The 20144-nt window shown below is 50.6% G+C and overlaps 1 protein-coding gene across 2 annotated transcripts in view; it reads left to right on the forward strand.

Annotated features, from left to right (window-relative positions):
* The first annotated feature begins 2996 nt into the window (after nt 1-2996).
* The window catches only part of rau (RA domain-containing protein rau), a 77370-nt gene continuing 60222 nt past the window's right edge, over nt 2997-20144 (forward strand). For both annotated transcript variants that reach the window (XM_050193579.3, XM_050193581.3), the window contains exon 1: nt 2997-3295. In XM_050193579.3, coding sequence (XP_050049536.1) covers nt 3116-3295 — 180 coding nt within the window. In that variant the 5' untranslated portion in view covers nt 2997-3115. The remainder of the gene's footprint in view (nt 3296-20144) is intronic.

Genomic DNA, 20144 nt, shown 5'->3' on the forward strand with positions numbered 1-20144 from the left:
CAGGATCAGCCGGGGCCAGCAAGCCGGAATTCCGACCCAGGTCAACTCCACAATGTTTACCCCTTCATATGCTCCCCTATACAGATCAACTGTTTAACTTCCAAGGCCAACCCCCACAAGTGTTCCATGGGGGAGTAACTCTACAGCTCCTTTTCTGTTTTGAGGCGATGGGCCGGCCGTAGAGCTCAAGATTGTTTCTATTTCTGTATCCCTCGAATGTATAGCTTGTCACTCAACATAATCAAAACATTCAAAGAAACTTCGAGCAGCTTTCAAGAGGGGGGAGGTATGGGCAGAAAGAGATGCCACAATCTGGATGCACAGTCATTTCGTGCTCAAGAGAGTCTTTCCCATGCCCTACACTGTAAACATATTTGCACCCTTAAGGGTGTAAGGGTGTAAATAAGTTTACAGAGTATACCGCTTTACGATCGAGAGAATTTGAGTATATTCAGTTGTTCGTAGAACATGGTTTCTGAAGAAATTATGATCGTATATTCAATTATGGGGCTCAAGGGCCCAAAGCAACGCAGTGGCGGCCCCGGATTCGTTTTTGCCTCCCGCGGAGACCCACCCAAAGCTCGGTACCAAGCGTCCTTGCATTCGACTCCATCGGAAGCTGCGGCTGGGGATTAAACCCGGGACTCGGGTCAGCTCTGCACCAGTCACTTAACCACCTGGGCGGGACTAATGATTGTAGGTTAACTTTAGCTGAATAACACGATCTTTATGGGTTGTGCTCAGCTACACTGTTGCATTCACAAGGTATTTCGGTGAATAATAATAATAATAATAATAATAATAATAATAGAGTGATGATGACTATTGCCTGCATCATGGTTTGCGTTATATCTGACGCACCGAATAACGGTTCTTACGTTGCTTCAGACTGTTTCGATACCTCTTGAGGCTACAAAAGTTCGAGATAATTATGGAGCTATTTGGCGTGAGATCTCTTCACATGTTTTGGATAGAGACCGTGTTTAAGAAGCAGAACAGATAAACTGACCCCTCGCTGTTGCACTGGACAGTCGCTAAAAGAAAATAAATAATACTCTCATGGAAAATGGATTTGTCTGCGCCTAATTTGACGTTTCGAATAACAGCTATCATGTTCTCTGAAACGCTTTGCGTTCCATCAAAGGTTATATGAAAATTCACGCTAATTGTGACGCCGAAGGTTGACGTGAGCCAGTTTCATTCGCTTGTGGGCGCGTCCGTGTCAGGCAAGTTAATCCCATAGCACACGCAATGGCAGGTTATTAATCATTCATACATACGCGGGTTGATAAAATTGCTGGCGAACATCCAGGTGTGTAAAAGTAACAAAATAATAATTACGAATAATACGCAAGGTCACTTTTCTTGGGATTGTATACGTAAAGTTGAATGCACAGAAGGCAGACACGGGACGTTGTATCAATCCATTATTCTCAGAGAGACACGCGGAATGACGAGATACCTCAAATAAAACCTCATTCTGCCGTGCGAGCTCACTTCCACACCACTGAATTTCATTGGTTAATAGAATTTTGGCTGGCTAGAAGTGGGCGAAACGCGAAGAGTGTTATTTTTCCTTTTCTTTCTTTCTTTTTTATTTTCCAAGGCAGAAAGTTTTCCACTTATAACGTCGAGAAACTTGTTTCATATTGCCGCTGGCTTTAGTAATACGAATGAAGGTCCTCAAAAAGCGCCTTGCTAGTTTTTCCTCGAAGCTGTGTCGCAAATAATGTGAAATAACTTCGTCTTATATGTAACTAACGCTTCTCGCTTGAACTCGCTGGCGAGAGACAAGTTGCCTAAACATTCGTTTTTTTTTTTTTTTTTGGCTGCAGTGGCACGGATGACACGGCGAACACTGCAAGGGACGACGACGCAATACGATATAGCAAGCTTTGAGTAGTCCTTATGTATTGCAGCGCAACAAGTTTTGAAATGATCGTGAATACTTCCCGTAAGCGGTAGGACGGCGTCGGTAAAAGATGTATGTAAATTGCATTAGTATTGAAAACTGAAAATTTTGGAGCGGATTCAGCTTTTGGTTTGTGTGAGCGGCTGTACGAGCCACAATATGTATGTAAATAATTTAATACGTGGTTCTTTAATATTGGCACCAAAAACGGACTAATTAATTATGATCGATTAGTTAATAAACCAACCGCGTGTACACTTCACCGGCTGTATAATGTGTGAGCACGACCAAAGCGACCCATTTCTTGAGCAGGAATAATATGTATACACTGGACAAGCTCCACTGATTGCCTCGCAATGACGAACACACAGGCAACGGCTTAGCAGAATGTGTATCGTACGCTATGTTGAAAATCAATATTTGCTTAAACTTTGCTCGTCGTTGATTTTAACAGTTACAGGATAACGAAAGAGCATTGTACAATTTCGCATCATTGGCTCTAACCTCGTACATTTTCCAACGTTATCAGCCGGGTATTTTAAAAAAAAGCGGCATTAAATTTCTGCACTCGGCGTTAATTGGCCATCTTCGTTGAAAAGAGTTCACGACTCGATGTGGGGGCAACGAGGTGCTCTACGTCACGAACTATCGTAAATAGAAAAACAAGAACAATGAAGCAACACAGAAGAACTGCAGCGACCTCGGCTTGCTGATTGGAATATTTATGGGCTTGGGCTCTAGAAAAGACCCGCCGAGGTTGAGCGTCTCGCGCTCCACGTAACGATCGCAGCGAGGAGAAGCGAGAAATGGATCGAGACATCGCCGGGCCATCGAGTTTTCCTGGTCACTCCTGAGTCATCCTTCTCCACTGGCGATGACAGCACGCTCAGTGTCGGTGCTTCCCGGCAGAAGTGAGAGCGATGCGTGGAGTCCGCGCGACCGACGCATCTGGCAGAGGCGAGCGAGCGCTCGTAGACGTCACCGGCACGCGCCGTCTCCTTGCCCAATGGGAAAAGTTACCAGCCGTGACGTCACGCCGCGACGCGGCTCCCCTGTGGGCCGGGCCGGCCTCCGAGCGAGCGCCGATCGGCGTGCGTCCGGCAGTCGTAGTGAGATCTGGCGCTGGTGGGAGGTCGGTTCGCGCGCTGTCGCCTCGTCAGTGCCGCGGTACTGGTGGGAGGATAACCGCGTCGTGACTGCACCATGCTCAAGCACGTGCATTCGTCCACAACCACCCTGTCTCCGTTCCGCTGCATCAAGCCGCAAGCCAACGATGCGCTGAGCCTCAACAGCAGCGTGAGCTTCGGCAGCGGAGGCGCCGAGCAGCTGTCTTCGCGGTCATCGAGCACGAGCAGCCTGCACGAGGCGCTGCCGCCTAGGAAGGTCAGTTTGCCGCACCCCACTTGGTGTCCAGTGCACGTCATTTTTGCCGTGGTGGTGCGCGAACACACACCGGGATTCCCTGCGGCTTGATAGCTTCGGCGCACGTGCTTTCGGACTGCGTTTGAGCTGTCAGTGCCGAGCGCTCTGGAGGCGCAACGATGCGCCTCCGGGGCAGAATCTCGTGTGCTTTTCTGTTCAACCCCCGTGTGTGTGCATGCTGCAGTTTTCTCATGACGGTCTAGTTCGTACGCTTGCAAGCTCGCATTCGTTTCATATTTTGGTGCAAATGCTGCAGCACAGCTCTCGCCGGTCAGTGTTCCGTCTAAGCACAAAGCAAATAGTGTTCAAAATATCTAAATTAATTCGCATCCGTGCAAGTTTATTTTGTAGCACTCAAAAAGACACGAAGCATGCGCCATCGGTATATTTTCCGAAGGGCAAAAGCGAAGAAATGAAAAGAAGCAGCGGTCTCTCAACCGGCGCTGATGGCAGCAGCAAAGAGCTGCGTGGTTGCTGCTTTCTTTATCTCCGAAAAGGCAGCGTCGACTGACTTCTCCAACTGTCTAGAGCTGCTAGTCTCGCACTGGGAGCCGTGTTTGCTTTGGCGCGATCACCTCCTTTGCTTCTGCCCGTCCCCACAATTCCCCCTAATGTTCGGGAGGGGACGACAGGCAGGCGCCGCGGAGGAGTTTCACCTTTCACGCCGGCGGCTGGGAAGGTTTCCCCAAGCGAGAATGCCTCAGTGGGAGGGGAGGTGGCACTCCAAGGACGGAGGCTGCCACTTGTTGCTTCAACGTTTGTTGCCCTCAGTACGAAATCGCTGTTGGCCCCGTAGTTTCCGTTGGAAAATTTTCTTGAAAGAGTAGGATGCAGCTCTTATCTTGTTTCCGTCGCTTCACGATCGCTGTTTCTTTTTTTGCGATGAAGTGATTGTTCTCGTTTATTACGCTCCGAAGTCTGGAAAGTTGAGTCACTAAATAGACGTCTACCCTAAAATTTTATAACTAAGGCGAACGTGCAGCTTAGTCCATGCCACTTCAAGCATCTGCGAAACGAAAACCTACTCGACCACCATTGTCGAGTGTACGTCGCAGATTCGGTAAACGGGCAACCACATTTGTATCTCTATTCCGCCAAAAGGGTAAAGTAAAACAATTGTAACTTCTTTTCCATTATATTTATTTATTTGGTTTGTTCATTTATTTATTTATTATTACTCCTGACGCTATCGTTTAAGGTAGAGTGTAGTCTATAGCTTAAAGATCAGTCATCGAATACGTAGAGTGGCGCCGTGCGTTTTCACCTGTAGCTCCAGGTCTATTGAATCCTTCCTTCCGAGCTTTGCAAGCTGGCGGTGAGACCTATATCTTCCTGCGAAAAATTGCCACTGTGTCGTTCGCTCATCGCATATCGACGTCTGCAGTCAGATGTGAATTTCCACGACTTGACTAATGGGTTTCCACGTCCGAAAATTCGCTGTTGGAGCGATCGCAAGAAACAAAAACAACACTGGTGTTGTATTCTTGTGTGTACGTAGGCATTCTTCTCTTCTTTTTTTTTTTTTTTTTTTTTTGTAATGGGTGGGTGGGGAGGGGGGGTGTTTTAGTGCTGAATTAATTGAATGTTCAGAAAATTGATCGCGGTTCATACAGAGGACATTCGTAGCTGGCTGGCTTCTTCCAGTGGCACTTCCTTACGCTGGGTGATTGCTAATTCGAGCCATCGTATTTTGTTTTTTTCTCGGGAGGCGCTACAAGTTTCTGTATGGTTATGTTAGCGTGGGTACACTTGTGAGTGCAGCCGAATGCTGGCGCTGCCAGTGCGTCTGACCTCAACGACCTGGTATTGTCAGTGAAGCTGCATCGGACGTGATTACTTGACCCTTGACGAACAAAGACACAGGTACCGGTGGCTCGTGTTTTAATATTATCATGCCACTTCTGCAAGAGTCAGTCCTCCTCCCTTCGCCCACAGACACACACACACACCTGTTTTTCTTTATCCCTGCGTCAATTGTCTCTTGGTTGGCCCCGTTAGGCGAGTGCATAAACATATCCGACAAAGCACAACTTCTTTGTATCAACCTTTGTACTGCAAACTTATCGCCATTGGGTGTCGTCACTGTTCCCCCCCCCAGTGAACCCCGGTGCAGTCTACCATTTTGCCTGGCACGCCGCGGGCGGTTTCGTAGAGGCGGTCCCCGAGCAACTTGATGGCGCTTTCAACACGCTGTTTCCCCGCGGCGTTAAAGTCTTTCACGCTCGGCGGGAGCCGTCCGGATAAAACAAAGCAAAAGGGACAATGAGGATACCCGTCGTTTATTCAGTGAGGGGCTCCGTTCGGCAGCTCAGTTACGCACTTTGCGGCTACCGCGCGCGCGCGACCCCGTTTGTCCGAGGCGTTGCAGTCGTTTGTGTGCATCGGACCGCCCGGCGAACGCGCGTACACATCATTGTGAGCGCACGCGATGCCGGCCCGCTAATGTCTCGCGCGCCTTGTTTTCGCAAACTGTGTTTGCCGGCCAGCCCGCGCGGAAGAGATTGTTTCGAATCATTGAGGATATGGGCTTCCGCGCGCCTTGTGCCGCATTGCCCGCATGCTGGATGGCACGGCTGCCCTTTCGCAACCCCCCTTGCGGAGCTCGCGACGGCGCGCGTTTTATGCAGCGCGGATCGTGTGGTCCGCACGTCCACAAGGCGTGTCTCGGTGGCCCGTTCGCCTGCGACCGTGGGGATGCTATTCAAAAGATCAGATCAACATAACCTTGGACGCGCACGAGACGTTTTGCACAGAAACGAGCATTTCGGGCGATCTGCTCTTTTAGCTTGGCGATGTTAGCGAGAAATACCCGTTAGGGCTAAGGAAATGTCTAGACTGAAGAATACTGTCGGGAGAGATTAAAGCAAAACGATTTTATTAATGTACAGATCAGGAGCCATGCCCTGCTGGAGACCTTCCGTGGCTTGGAGCATAGTTGGGAATGCTGTATGGACGCGTCGATTTCGGCACATTATTTATTTATTTTTATTTATTTCTTTACCTGGAAGGAGAAATTAGATTTAACCTATAGGGGACGAGACCTTGAGGAATGTTTGTATAACTTTAGCACAAACGTCGGTGTTGTGGGATGCCAGTGTAAATTGCCTCGCCGGCCGTTCTTGCTGTGCCTTTGTTGACAGCTAATCGCACGCTGCGTCTATAGTGCAGGGGCAAGAACCCATCACAGCGCGTACTTCCTGTGGATCTCTTGGCACGTGTGTTATCAGCCGCCTTGAAGTCGCCGGTCGCGCCTTTCGGCGCCTCGTTTATCTGTCGTCGCCATGTGCGTGCGGACAGCTCGGGAATAAAAAAGGGAGATAGATAAGGCAACTGCCACCGTCCTGGATGGACGGAGACAGCAGTTATGGTTGCTGAGGTTACGCTCTCTCTCTTCGGGAGACTCCATGAACTTCAGCGGGGCAGCACTAGTAGGAAACTCTAATGCTATTGTGTGCGTATATCAGCGATTCGCAGCTGCGCAATCCTTGAATCGAATCCAGGAGAGAAGATATATTAGGATTGGCTGTTTAAACGACATGGTGAGGTCATTTGCCCGCTGAACATGTAGTCCAAAAGATCATCAGAGGCTGGTCAATGATATGTGCGGGAAACATCTTGTACATATAGGCAAATATTTCGTAACAGGAATTGGTCAGTGTGTATGAAGCGACGGCGAACGAGCAATGAATCGTTATCTTCCAGAAGCGCTTATCGTTTTGCATTCGGCGCATTCAAGCGGCGGACGCTTGTACAAGAGCACGCTATAGCTGTTTCCGTCTCTTAGCGCAACAACGAGAAGTCGGCGGAACTGGTTGCGGGAGGCGCCCGTACGTGCCGGCGTGACTCACGCTTATTTTTTTGCCGGTGTCGCACTTAAATTTCCCCCATGTGCAGATAGCGCGCAATCGCCGTGCTTTGTGCTGGAAGTTCCTGAGAGTTCAGCAAGATGCGGAACTCTGGGTGCATATATATTCTCGGAGCATTAGGCGCGCTAGATCGGTTTTCAAAGAATAGGCGCTGGCCAATCGTGATGGCAAACATACCATATTTGCACGATTCTAGCGCCCACCTTTTCTTTAAAATAAAAAGTGCGTTGATATAGTCGCATGTGCGTTACAATTGTAACTATTTCTATTCACAATCACGAAAAAAACGGATACTTACTTAGAAAAAAAAAAGCTCATTGCAATGTAGCTAGCCATACTGCCATCGAGCGGACGTTGTTCTTTTACCGTTTTACGCCTTGGTTTTCGGTCACCATTTTTCAGTTTGCTGTACGCCTGTCGTAGTACGTGCTTCTGCTCAACCACCTTTTGTGGAGGTAGTCCAGTGGCAGGATGAAAAAAAGAAAAGACGTTTCCTAGTCCCTCAGGACCTCAACAAAAGTTCATTGTCTGTCTGCCTGTCTGTCCATTACCAGGCAGCCTTAAGGGTAAGGTGATTATTCTGAAAGGAGAACAGGGCAACCGGGCAGGGTCGCGTGTGTTAGGCGTTCCCAAGACAAGTGTCCGCAACTGGCGGCGACAAAGGAATTTCTAATGCATTAGCTATAACTGAAGATAACTCTCTGTGGTCGGTAGACAGCGAAAACGAGGTGTCGTCGAACTTCGACAGGGGCTATCCTCCAAGATTCAGCTGTGTGTGGGTCTGTGTGCCTTGGTGAGCTCCATAACATAGTTTCAACACGGTACGCATCGACTCAGGTTTCGTTAGTTGATGTGCCGGGAAGAATCGGTACCAAGTATATATATATATATATATCGACTGTAATATAACTGCACGTTACAATCGGGGGCGCGGTAGAATCGTGCAAATACGTACTTTCGAAGACGTAGTGTGCGCGCTCGAGCGGTTCGTATAAAAACAAGCTTCGGCCATCGCTGTAGTGAGCATAGCTTAGCGAACGCGGCGAGCCAGTGACCGTACAACAAATCTTACGAACAAAAACTTCTGTGAATACGGCTCCTTATTCACCGTAGCGGTGCCCATGGATGCTTGTATTTGGGTTTAATATAATGCACTGAATATTCAAGGGCCAAATTCACAAAGCTTTTCGCTCGTAAAGTACTGTTTGCCATTGGTCGGCCGCCTGCGCTAATAATAATAAGGCCAACGTCACGATTGGCTGATATCTTATACGAACAGTTCTATAGCGCGTGAACTTTGTTTTGGAAATTCGAGCCCAGATGCCCCCTCCCCCGATTTACAGAGCATTTCGTTCGCAAGGAATGTTTTCTTGGTCTGTGCGTACATATATATATATATATATATATATATATATATATATATATATATATATATATATATATATATATATATATTATCGCGACTGACTGGTTCATTTTTACGAAATCGTTCTTGTGTTCGTGCGTATACGAAGGTGTTTGCGAATGCGGACCGTGAGAAGGACACGAAAACATATGACCCATGTAGTTTTCAGGAGCCGGATTCGCAGCGCTTTTCTTTTATATTGCAATTATATACGGACACTCCAGGCGCGTTTCTGCCGTCGCCGTGAGGTTCCGTATGAAGTCCAAGAGCGATAAAATAGTCGTATGCAGTATGTGCGGGTGAAAGCGTGCGAGGGTCGGCGATCGCGGCTCAATCTCGCGCACGCAAGGGAGGAAAGCGGGGGAGAAAGCGCGCTGTCTTCCGTCACGCGCAAGGCTCCGGGGAAGGGGGAGGGGCTGGTGTTCTCCACTGGGCGTCCGCGCCCGCCCGACGGGTACAGAGTCCGCCGTGCACTGTGTTTTCGCGGCTTACTTCGAGTTTATGTGGGAGGAAAGCGCGAAGGTCAGTTTGCTCGCTGCTGCTGCCGCACTTCCTCGCTTCAGGGTTTTGGTAGCGAGTTTCCGCGGTCATCGAGTGAAACGTGTTCATGTTTGCTTGTGCGCGCGTGACACCATACTTGTTAACTTAGTTAGTATTATGTTTACAAGTTTATACGGCCGGTAAATCTACTATACTTGCTTCGTATAGCTGTCCACTAATTTGCTATCGCAATCGATGCTTCGCCTCTCGGGCGAAATTGCGACTTTTTTCTCGTAACTGATCTCGTGCCTCCGGCCGCCTTCGCGAATAATTTGCAAACTTGGCAGAAATCTGCTGTTACGAGCATTTCTAGCGTAAGTAATAACTTCTTTTGTGGATGCGGGCCCACTTCACTACGCCTTTCTAACGCGACCTGCAGCGGTATGACGCGCTCTCAGCAGATCGCCTAATCGGCGGGGAAACGTGTGTCTTTTCCTCGAAATGTGCAACTGTATGATAAACACGTACACAGCACCTATTATGTATACTCTGGGCGCTGTGGAATAAATCGCTGCAGGCGTTGCGGGTAGCTGACGCGTGACGTAGTAACAGTTGCAAGAAAAAAAAAAGAAAAAGTTATATGTTTTACGCACTCAGCGATGCGTTAATCTCCGAGAGCGACGACTCCCTTTCTTCGCAAATGCGCCTTCGACTGTTTTATATCTGAGCGGCGATGCTGTTCCAGTCGACTTCACCGGGCAGAATCAAATAGTTTCTGGGCTCTCCCGCTTCTCGAGATCGCGATCTGCTCTGGGAAAAAAAGAAAAAGGTGTGGGCCCGCGCTGGCGACCCTGAAAGTGGCGCTACTCTGGAAAACGCCCGAGGTGTACACCGGGCGCTGGTTTTAATTGCGACCACTACTGTCCGATCCCCGCGTCACACTATACATATAACGCGTTCACCGACGCGGTGAAGTCCCGAGTACGTACAAACACCTCGGAGGGCATAAAAAAGAAAAAAAAAAGGAAATGTCTCGTGGGAAAAGCCACCGCGAGACGCCTGCGCGGGCGGCCTGAGGGTGGCCGAGCCGGCCCAATTGCGAACGAGCCCTTTTTTTTCACCGCGTCTTGGACGAGTTCCATGTCTCATTCGCTTGTCACTAGCTCGCACGCATGTAGACGCGCAAGGAGATTTGGGCGCAACCAATGCGCAGCCCAGTTGCGGTGCGCGAGCAGCCGCGGCGGCGTTTGTTTGCGGCGACAGCGGGACTTGGAGGCCGTCTTGTCGCGCCGCCCGCGGAGCGCCCCCCCCCCCCCCCCCCCCCTCACTTCTAGTTTCAACTGAAAGCGCCATTTGCGGACCGAGCGTGCCTCACTCATCGAGGAGCCCTTGGAAGCTCCGTGGGCACGACTCGCGGATGAATGCCACCTCGTAATGAGTCGAGGGAATGGGGAAATGTTCTTTCCTTTGATGCTGCGAAGGGCGAACTGAGGTGCATGGTGTAGGCCGCTGCGAAGCCTACGCGTTTTGAATGTAATACCTGTTCGAGGCAGAAGCGGTGAATGGTACAGTGCGTGGGAGGATCGGAGGGCTGACCGCGGTCATTCCTTTCTTGAGCGTAGGAGACGTACGCACCGGTCCTTTTATTTTGTCGCGCCCAAGCTTGTACCTGATTTTACGTTATTTTACTTTCAGAACTGCGGTTAGACCCTTGGTCGCAACTGACATCGTTTACGACGCGCTTGTTGTGGCACCGAGGTTGGCGCTGTAACAACGAACAGCTTTTTCTGACTTCATGCTACGCTAATCATGTCCCGTTTCGAGATGAACTCATGGAAGCGCTCGCATTCGCTGAGAACAGCAAGATATTTGTTGAGCATCTTGTTTCGTTCATAACCGGCGGCTCAAGTATAGAAATTGATACGCTCTGTTCCAGCTTCCGGAGGTCCATAACACGACCTCTCGCGCGGACTGACCTCGTCGCGCTCCTATTACCCCAGGCGTGTTTAATTTGCCCCGAAATTGTGCGCTACGGAAGCTGTCGCTGCGTGTTGTCTCCCGAAACGGCTATCCCTGCTTTGACTGTACCGGTGTATCTCGCGCGTCGCCATAGACATTATGGCTGTGGTACAACTCCGCGGGGCGTGCTTGCCGTGACGAACCTTCGTGAGTGCTGCTGACCAGGCAGGCACACGGACACGCACACATTATCCGACCCGCGGCGCTGAATGTCGTTAGGTGCGCGAGCCGCCTTGTATTATTACTTACTTTATTTACAGTTTTCATTCGCAACAAAGTTCGCGCACCGTACTGCATGGCCTCTGCTTCTTTTCCCTCTGTGCCCTACTTTAACGCATGTCACGGCTGTACAACACACACACACACACACACACACACACACACACACACACACACACACACACACACACACACACACACACATATATATATATATATATATATATATATATATATATATATATATATATATATAATACAACGCGTGGCAGCCTTCCCTTTGAGATATATATGAAAAGAACGCTCAGATTTTTTTACCCCTTCCTAATCTGCGCTTGCCGAGCACTTTATGGTTGTAGCACTTCAAACTCGCTCTACAGCAGTTTCGGAAGTTATCACGTGTGTAAATTCCAGTAGTTGTCCGGGTTTATACGGCCTAAAACTGCGAAATAGAGGTGCTGGTTTGCTCAGCGGGTTGGGACACTCGGCGTTCTTCCCTCTGCATGCGTCTGCCTGACATCACTATTGAACGAGAGGCAGCCAGAAGCCGCATGACCTCGAAGCGGCAGCATGTTTGTCTTCCAGCAGCCTGGATCGACGACAACTGGACGCACCTGTCCGTCGGTCGGCGGGGCAGGGGACCGTTTCATTGCTGCGCGCTAGCGTCGGTGGGCCGCGAGGAGGCGCGGATCCGCAAGAGCAACAGCGCGGGACGGAGCCTGCGGAGATTCTCTCGCTGCGGATCTATTGTGGGATCATTCACGACCGTTGTACTATATTTGTGTTCGCAACTGACCCAGTCTTTGAGTGTTCGAACCTATTTATGCTCTGTTCATGGCGTCGTCGGCGAGGGGACGCAGGACGGTGCACGGTGCATATCACGCTGTGCAGCCTCTCTCTCCCCTTCCCTCCCTCACTTTATCCCTCTCTCTCTCTCTCTCATCTATAGCTGATCCTGGCGCCTTCAGGTGTTTCCGTTCGCGCAGTGTGCGCAGATCATGTTAGCACTAAAAATGGTGTTTACCACACGGGAAAGCCATCAGTTTTGGTAATTGGTTCGCACAGCCATCGCTGCAGGCAAGGCAATGGGTAGAGCTTGTCACAGGCGCGGTGGTTAATTCTTTCCTCCTGCGATCCGTCGCATGACAACAGCGAAAGACGATCTCGCTGCGTTCCTTAATTCGCATTTCTCCGCCATGCTTAGCCGATTCGTTTCGCTTTTGTCTGACCGCCTGGCCAAATATTTTCTCTCGGTCGACGCGCGACTCTGGGTGACGCCTTGGAAGGACGCAGCCCCGCGGTGCACCGCGTCCTCCGCTCTGGTGCGGGGTGGGGGAGTGGAAGGAAGAGGGCAATTTGGGGCCCTTGTGTTTCGTGCCGTCTGCTCGTAATTGAGGCAGCGGCGGCACGCTTGACACTCGGCAAAGAGTGGCCGTGCTCGGCGCTTCTGCACCAGCAGGGGCAGGACATTGGCCCTGGGACGGCGCGCGATACGCGGCCGCCGACAAGAGGAGCGGCCACCCCTCCGGATGAGTTTTTGTTCCTCCTTGATGCTCGCTCGTTTCCCCTCGCCCAAGGCTTTGTCTCTTCCCGGCGTTGTTGATGTGCGCCAGTATATATATATATATATATATATATATATATATATATATATATATATATATATATATATATATATATATATAACGGCGCAATATACTCGCGCTGCGCGTCTTCCTGCCTTCACGCAACTCGGCGTTGCACGGCTCGAACCGACGTCCTGCGTCATGCTTCCTTGCCTCTCTTTTAGCGCCCGTTCTCGTCGTTGCCAGCAACAAGGATTAGTCGCACCCCGTTGACAGGAAGCGAGAGCCGAGTTTCTCATGCGAAAACAACAAAAATAGACTTGTTTTATTTCCTACGGTCAACGCCTTTCTTTCAAACAAGCGGTGCCATATAGTGGGAAGTAGTAAGCCATGAGCTTGCCAATGCTCAGGCGCAGCACTGTATACAAAGGATCCCGTTAGATAGATAGATAGATAGATAGATAGATAGATAGATAGATAGATAGATAGATAGATAGATAGATAGATAGATAGATAGATAGATAGATAGATAGATAGATAGATAGATAGATAGATAGATATACATACATACAGATAGATAGATATATAGATAGATAGATAGATAGATAGATAGATAGATAGATAGATAGATAGATAGATAGATAGATAGATAGATAGATAGATAGATAGATAGATAGATAGATAGATAGATAGATAGATAGATACCCGGGTTTTATGCCAACAGACAAGCTGTGCACAGTTGGTTAGACGTGCTGAGTTTCTGTCGTTAGCTTAGCTTTACTTCAAACGTTCGTTATCCATGTCGTAAATGAGTTTGAGAGGTTTAAAAGAAATCGTTCGCTTTTGGTATTGGTGCCATCGGCAACAACTTAGAGGTTTGCTGTATTAGGCTGTCCATGTTGAAAAAGAGTGCAGTTTATTTGGACCGCGGACATCGAAATTGTATACAGAACCGGCCTGCAAAATTACTGCACATACATTATCTACGTGGATGAATAAGTCTACGTAGCTTGCCATTTACATCATGAATTTTGGTACCGTGGCAGACAGAAGAGTATAGCAAGTGGGGGAGAAGCGACGCTGGTGGTAAAGACTGCCTGCTTTCACGTCATGTGCGAGATCGAACGGGAATGACAAAACCAGGCTGCTTCATGACTATTAATTCATGATTATTACTTCTCTGCTAATTTTTGAACTGCGATTGCGTATCACCTGATGCCGACGTAGTTGTTCTTTGTCATGTATGAATGTATACGTATATATGTATACAGGGTGTTCTTTTTTTTTTTTAGCTGCACCAAATTTTTTTTATTGCTTATGGCAGATAGCACAGTTCTAACCCTTGATCTAAATAGCTCGATGAAGCGGCCATTACTTCTACGAGAAATCAAAATGTTCAATTGAATAATTAACATAATTACGCTAATTAGCTTCTGAATTAGTTTACGCCACATATTTCAATCTAAGAATTATAGCCGCTGAGTTCGTAACGCGTCTTCACTTGGAACGAATTCTCTAGACAGCACCAGTTCCGAGATATTAATTATCAAAGTGTCGATCCAAATGCATCGAGTAATTACTCATCGAGTAATTTAGATAAAGAGTTAGAATTGTGCTACCTGCTATAGGTAATCTTTAAAAAATTTGGTGGAGCTAAAAGCAAACACCCATATCTCTTCCTAAACAACTCGTCGTTTAGGAGAAGATGGCCTCGAAACCGTTGGTCGGGGTCAGTTGTCATTGCACGAGCGGCTATTTGACTTGGCTTGTTTTGAGATGACGACAAGTTCTGTTGACCTGGTGGCAATGAATCTGTGCTGTGTGACCTCTGTAGTCTGGTTCACGTATATAAACAAACGCGGCGAGAGTACACGGACGCGCATGCAGGGCATGAACTGCGTCGCTCTATGAAACTTTCGTGACACTTGAATGACACTGCAGCGTTCAATAATATCGGGACGAAAAAATAAAAAGCCGAAGCGCGAATGCAATGATATCTGATATATTCCTGCGACATTTGCGGCCTTGCATGTATGGAAAACTGCGCTGGCGTGCGTGCATCGCACTCTTGCTTTCCTGCCTCGTTGGCCTTGAAAACAAGTGCATTATGCCATCTCCATCGTGTGCCGAGCTCTGAAGACGTTTGCGTGCGCAGTGCATAATGTAGCGAGAAAGGCTACTCAAAACTGTAGCCCTTGTTTGCCTTTGGCGCAGGCGGGATGTGGTGCATACGAGCAAGTAAGCATGGCGCCTCCTATTATAGAAGTCGTATATAGTTCGTTCATGAAAGCACGCAGGTCTTGCAGGCGTGGCTTGCTCAATGCTGTAGTGTTCTAACGTCTCTTGGCATCTTGGTTCCCGTTCTGTTACGCGCAGTGGACTGACATTAATTTTAGCTAGTGGGAATTGCGTAACGCGCAGCCGTCGTTTGCAGAGCACAAATGATTAAGAAACCGAAACAAAAGCTGATCAACGCGACGCTTATTGCCTCTCCGTGCTTGTCAGCACGCCGTTTGTGCTGAACGACCAGAGTCGTTACGCGCACAACGCGCCGATCACGGGGTGCAGATACGCCGGCGAAGTGTAGCGATTCCGGTGCGTAATTGCCGCCAAGCCGTTAGCGGGCGCTTTCGCGGCCGACGGCGCTACAGCGCGCCTCCCCACCGCCGCCCATTGAGAGCGGAGAGTTGCCTCGTTGCTCTCTGACGGCTGCCGAAGTATGATCGCGGGCACTAGGGGAGGGGAACGCGGAGTGTACTTTCGTCGGCCGCTGCTCCGAGACAAGCGGCGCCGGGAGCGCGTAGTATAGTAGTACAGCGATGCTCGATTATAGGACGATCGTAGCCGGCAGCGCCACGTGGGGTCTCGTCGCGGCAGTGAAGCGCGCGCCTGGCCTGCGAAACGCGATGAGGCTGCTGCATGCACATGGTCGTATCGTTGCCTGTCGCGAAAGGCAGACGCCGCGTCGCCTCGATGACCGAGTTGCGGTGCGACGTCTCCATCGAAGGAGGGTGTGGAACTCTGAGCCGTCGCGCTGTCACCTGGTACGGTTCTGGTCTAGATCGCGCGCGTGTCGCGAAGACGGCCTCCTTCGCCTCGTTTTTAGTGACCGGTCCAGGAAGGACAGATGCACGGCTGTGCGGATTCGAACGCCGGATGTGGGACACGAAAACTACCGAGTCCGGCGTCATCTTTGCCTCCCGCCCCCTCTGGGCACCGTGTGATTGCTGCGGTCGGCAAGATTGAGACGAGCGCCGATTTTCACGTATACGTATACTACACCCGCGCCGCCACGCGCGCGGTTGAGCGGTCCCTCGTGGGCGTTCCCGCGGCCAGTGCGCGTGCAGCGCTCCTTGTATGGGGGACGCGCGAAAGCGCTCGTGATTTGCCTGCATGCCGAGCGAAAAGTGGCGGCCGTGCGCAGCTTGGGTCAGCGGCCCATCGCGCCTTGTTTCCGTCACGACGTGGTCGCCCCCGTCTGACTGCCGTCTACAGCGGCGCGATCGGCAGCGCGCGCTTATATGAGGTCACGCTCGCGGCCGACCTTCGGAGCGGAGAGCCTGATCGGCGGCTACCGCAGCGCAGCTAATGTGCGTACGCACTGGGCGGCAGGCCCTCGCCGTCATTAATTACGGCGGCACCGGTTTTCGTGGCGCGACGCCCGCCAGGAGCTGATCGGCCACCGCTCCTCGTCGGCGAACCCTCCCTTCCTTTCCGCCGGTGTCATCGATCACGCGACCGCAGTGTCGGAACAGGAGGAACGTCCTGCAAGCTGCACACGCACCCTCTTGACAGGTGCATGGTCATGATTTCACCCCCCGAGTTTCCTCTCTGCTGCGTTACGCAATAACGCGATAAGAGCGCGACGGCGAAGACGTCTTGCTGAATCCCGGTCAGTCCTGGAAGTTTAGCACATGTGTTGCCTGTGACAAACGGTTACAAGTGGCTTACAAGTCATTACAAGCACACCTGAGATTGCTTTTGTTAGCACTGCCTCCCCTGAGCCCGCTGCGTGCGCTTGTGGCAATTTGTACGCGAATGTCACTCGGTTATCACGAAAGACAGGAGTAAAGGAGGGAAAGGTAACTGTGGGAATCGACTATGAGCAGCACATTCGAAGTGGAGTCGCACGAAGCGCGGTGCCACTCGCATTTAGCACCCGGCTCGTTAGGGCAATTAAAAGCGTTCACGTGGCATAGATCGCTTTGGTATGCCGTGTAACTATTCATGGAGGACCGCTTGTCCGCGCTTTCCGCGTGCCGGTTCACCAACCACATATATGTGTCAGTTCAGACACGGCTGTCAGCAGTGCGTTTGGTGACGGGACTGCTGGAGGCGACCTCTCAGCAGTTTATTGGCCTGCGGTTAACCACTCAGCGACGCGTGAAAAGCAGAACAAGAAACCCGTCAATGCTTACCACCCGGTCACTTTGGCTGCTCGAGGTAATTAAATGGAAAGAGGAATGTCTTTAAACGGGAGTGCTCGTGTTTTCCTTCGTTGTTGCCTCGCGCGACTGTGCGCTCTCACGGCCCAACGCAGTTATGTTGCAGCCTGATTGCGCAGCCCTCCCGCGTTTCCGCGCTGCACCCCGGGCATGTTTATCACGGGGCGACGAAAATTTCCCATGGCCGGGAGCGGAGGCTGAGGGAGGAGGCCCACTTAATTCTCTTTTCCGATGTTGACTCGGCAGCGCTGCAGCAGACCGGCGTAATCTCCCCTGGACGTCGGTCTAGCCATGGCCGGAGCAATTCCTGTCGCGGGGACCCGTTTCCGCCTGATGCGGCGGTTTCCCGGGCATACCTTCCCTTTTATCGTCTCGTCTATATCAGTTGTACGCGCCCTCTGTTACGGCGGAACCACATTAAGTAGCGCCGCGTTCAGAAAACACGAATAATTTCAATATCGATAACGCCTCAAGGCAACGAGTTTATTGGCAGCATGGGAATGAATATTGCATTGTACTCATCGGCAACGACGTAGCAGTAAAATTACCTTTAACACGTTCAATTGCGTGGCTACTTTTTGTGACGACAATGTTTCGAGCTCAAGGACTTCTTGTGTTTGTGGCAGCCTGTGCCAGCGCATCGACAGCATCAGAATTTACTATTATAGCGCATTTGGGATTTATTTGTCTCGATAGTTCAACATTTCAGTGTACAGTTCAACTTTGCGAAGGACCGCGAGAAGTGATTATATTCAATTGTTCGCGAACTTATGTGGAACACCATCGACGCTGAAAGATAATTTCTCGTGCGTTAAAATGTTATGTCGCGCTTGCGAAACTGCAGAACTGTAACGTTCAGGCTCCAAAGTGTAGCGGGAACGTGAAAGTGTGAAAAGGTGACGATTTATAAGGTCACACGCACACGCCGATGAAAGGAAACCTTTGTCTAAATGCACAGCCCCTTCACAAACGTTCCCAGGTCAACGCTCTCGATAGCAAAGCTACCGGTGGGGCCTGCAGTTCGTCATCCCTGGCGCTGCGATACTGCGGAAGACGAAGGGTTACACGCACATTGCCGCAGGGTTGGAGCGCTTGGAAGATTAACTGCGGTGGCCTGCCGCGCAGTGTAGCCTGGGAGTCTTTGAAACGGACTGCACAGGTTGAAAGCTGCGCATATCCAACAGTAATGGCGGTCATGCATGGCGTCAACTTCAGAAACGACAAGCCGTTTTGAGGAGAGATTCTTTGGAGTGTGTAACTCGGAGGATGATGCTTCATGAAGCGCAGCGCGTAGGAGGGGCGCAGCGCGTCCGTTTCCAGGGTGGAGTGCGCGCTGTAGAAGCCGAACGCTGTGGTCGGGGGAAGCGAGCGAAGGAGATTCACGACCGGAAATGCGCCGTGTAGCTGAATAAAAGAGAGGGGCAAAAAGGGGGGAACGGGAAGGGGGGGGGGGATTGGAGACTCGCGGTGGTCCACCGAGGATCCTCGCTCTTTCTCGAGTGGAGGCAAAAACGCCCGGGGGCCAGGCATCCATGCGTCTCGCGGCGAAAGAGCACGTATGCATTGGTAATGACGCCTCGTGAAAAAAAAAGAGAGAGAGAGAGAGAGAGGAAAAAGAAAAGTGGGGGAAATGCCAAAAGGGAGACGCAACGAGAGGACGCTCTTCGGGCGACGGCGCTCGCGGAAAGAACGATTTCTCGTCCTTGTCGTCGTCTTTCGTCATCACACATAATGTCGCGCGTGGTTTTTCGCGACGTAATTGCGGCAGTGGCATTAGAATGCGGCTGCATTAATTTCACGTATAGAACATCACCACGCGTCTTTCCAGACGTTGAATGAGCGGCGCCGTATAGCGATTGACCTCACTTCACGCATGAACTTCTCCCGAGCTCCGATCAGTGTTTTCCAGTGGTAGAGTTGTATACAACATCTAGGAAGGCCATAAATAGAAAGGAACGACGCACTTGTCGCAATGTTCTTTTTTTTTTTTTTTTTTTGAGTGTTATTGGGCCAGATTATCATTGATCTATTCTTGCGATTCGGTCACGAATTCTTTTATTTACCTTTGGCGTCTGTGTCAGATTAGCGGTAACCACTATGACGCAAATTCACAAACAGAAAGGCCCAAGGGCGTTTTGCCACTTATTGCCTTTGTTTTGCCGAGCGATAGCGCGACAACCAAACGAGTTCTTGCGTCCTCCGTGCGACCCCGTGACCCGCGCGCGGATGCATGCCACCCCTCACTCCCCGATCTCATCGACACGCACACACGTATGCTGAACGAGCGCGTCGGAGCGGCGCCGGTTTGCGGGGCCCGTTTCCCAGGCGGGAGTCTTGAGCACGGTGTTCAAAGGCTTGCACGCAAATGCAGGCAGCAGCTGCTCCCGAAACTGGTTTCCCAATCCCGGCTGCGTCGGCTGCTGTCGCCGGCGAAAGTGACACGCGATTTTCTAAATATTTTTATTGTATTTTTTTGCTTGCTGTCTTCACCCAACTCGGTGCGTCCCGTCCCTCCTCCCTTCGTGTTGCGCGAGTCGCTTGTTTTTGTCCGCTTGTGTTGTTATTTTCGGTAATGGGGTTCCGCCGCCAAGGACGTCGCCCTCCTCCTCTCGTGAGGCGAGCGCCCTCTCCCTCTCCACCTGGCCGATCTCACGGGAACGAACGCCGCGCCCCTCGGAGAGCTCGCCGCCGGCGCGAGCAGGATCTGGGGAGGAAGCTGGCGTATCCGCCTGGCGTCTATGTACGCCGCGCGCTCTTCTCTAATCGCTCCGGTAGTGCAGCGGCTCTCTTCTCCCACCGCTCCTTCTTTCT

Source organism: Dermacentor andersoni, chromosome 1 (assembly GCF_023375885.2).
Source record: "Dermacentor andersoni chromosome 1, qqDerAnde1_hic_scaffold, whole genome shotgun sequence".
NCBI classification, from domain to species: Eukaryota; Metazoa; Arthropoda; class Arachnida; order Ixodida; family Ixodidae; genus Dermacentor; species Dermacentor andersoni.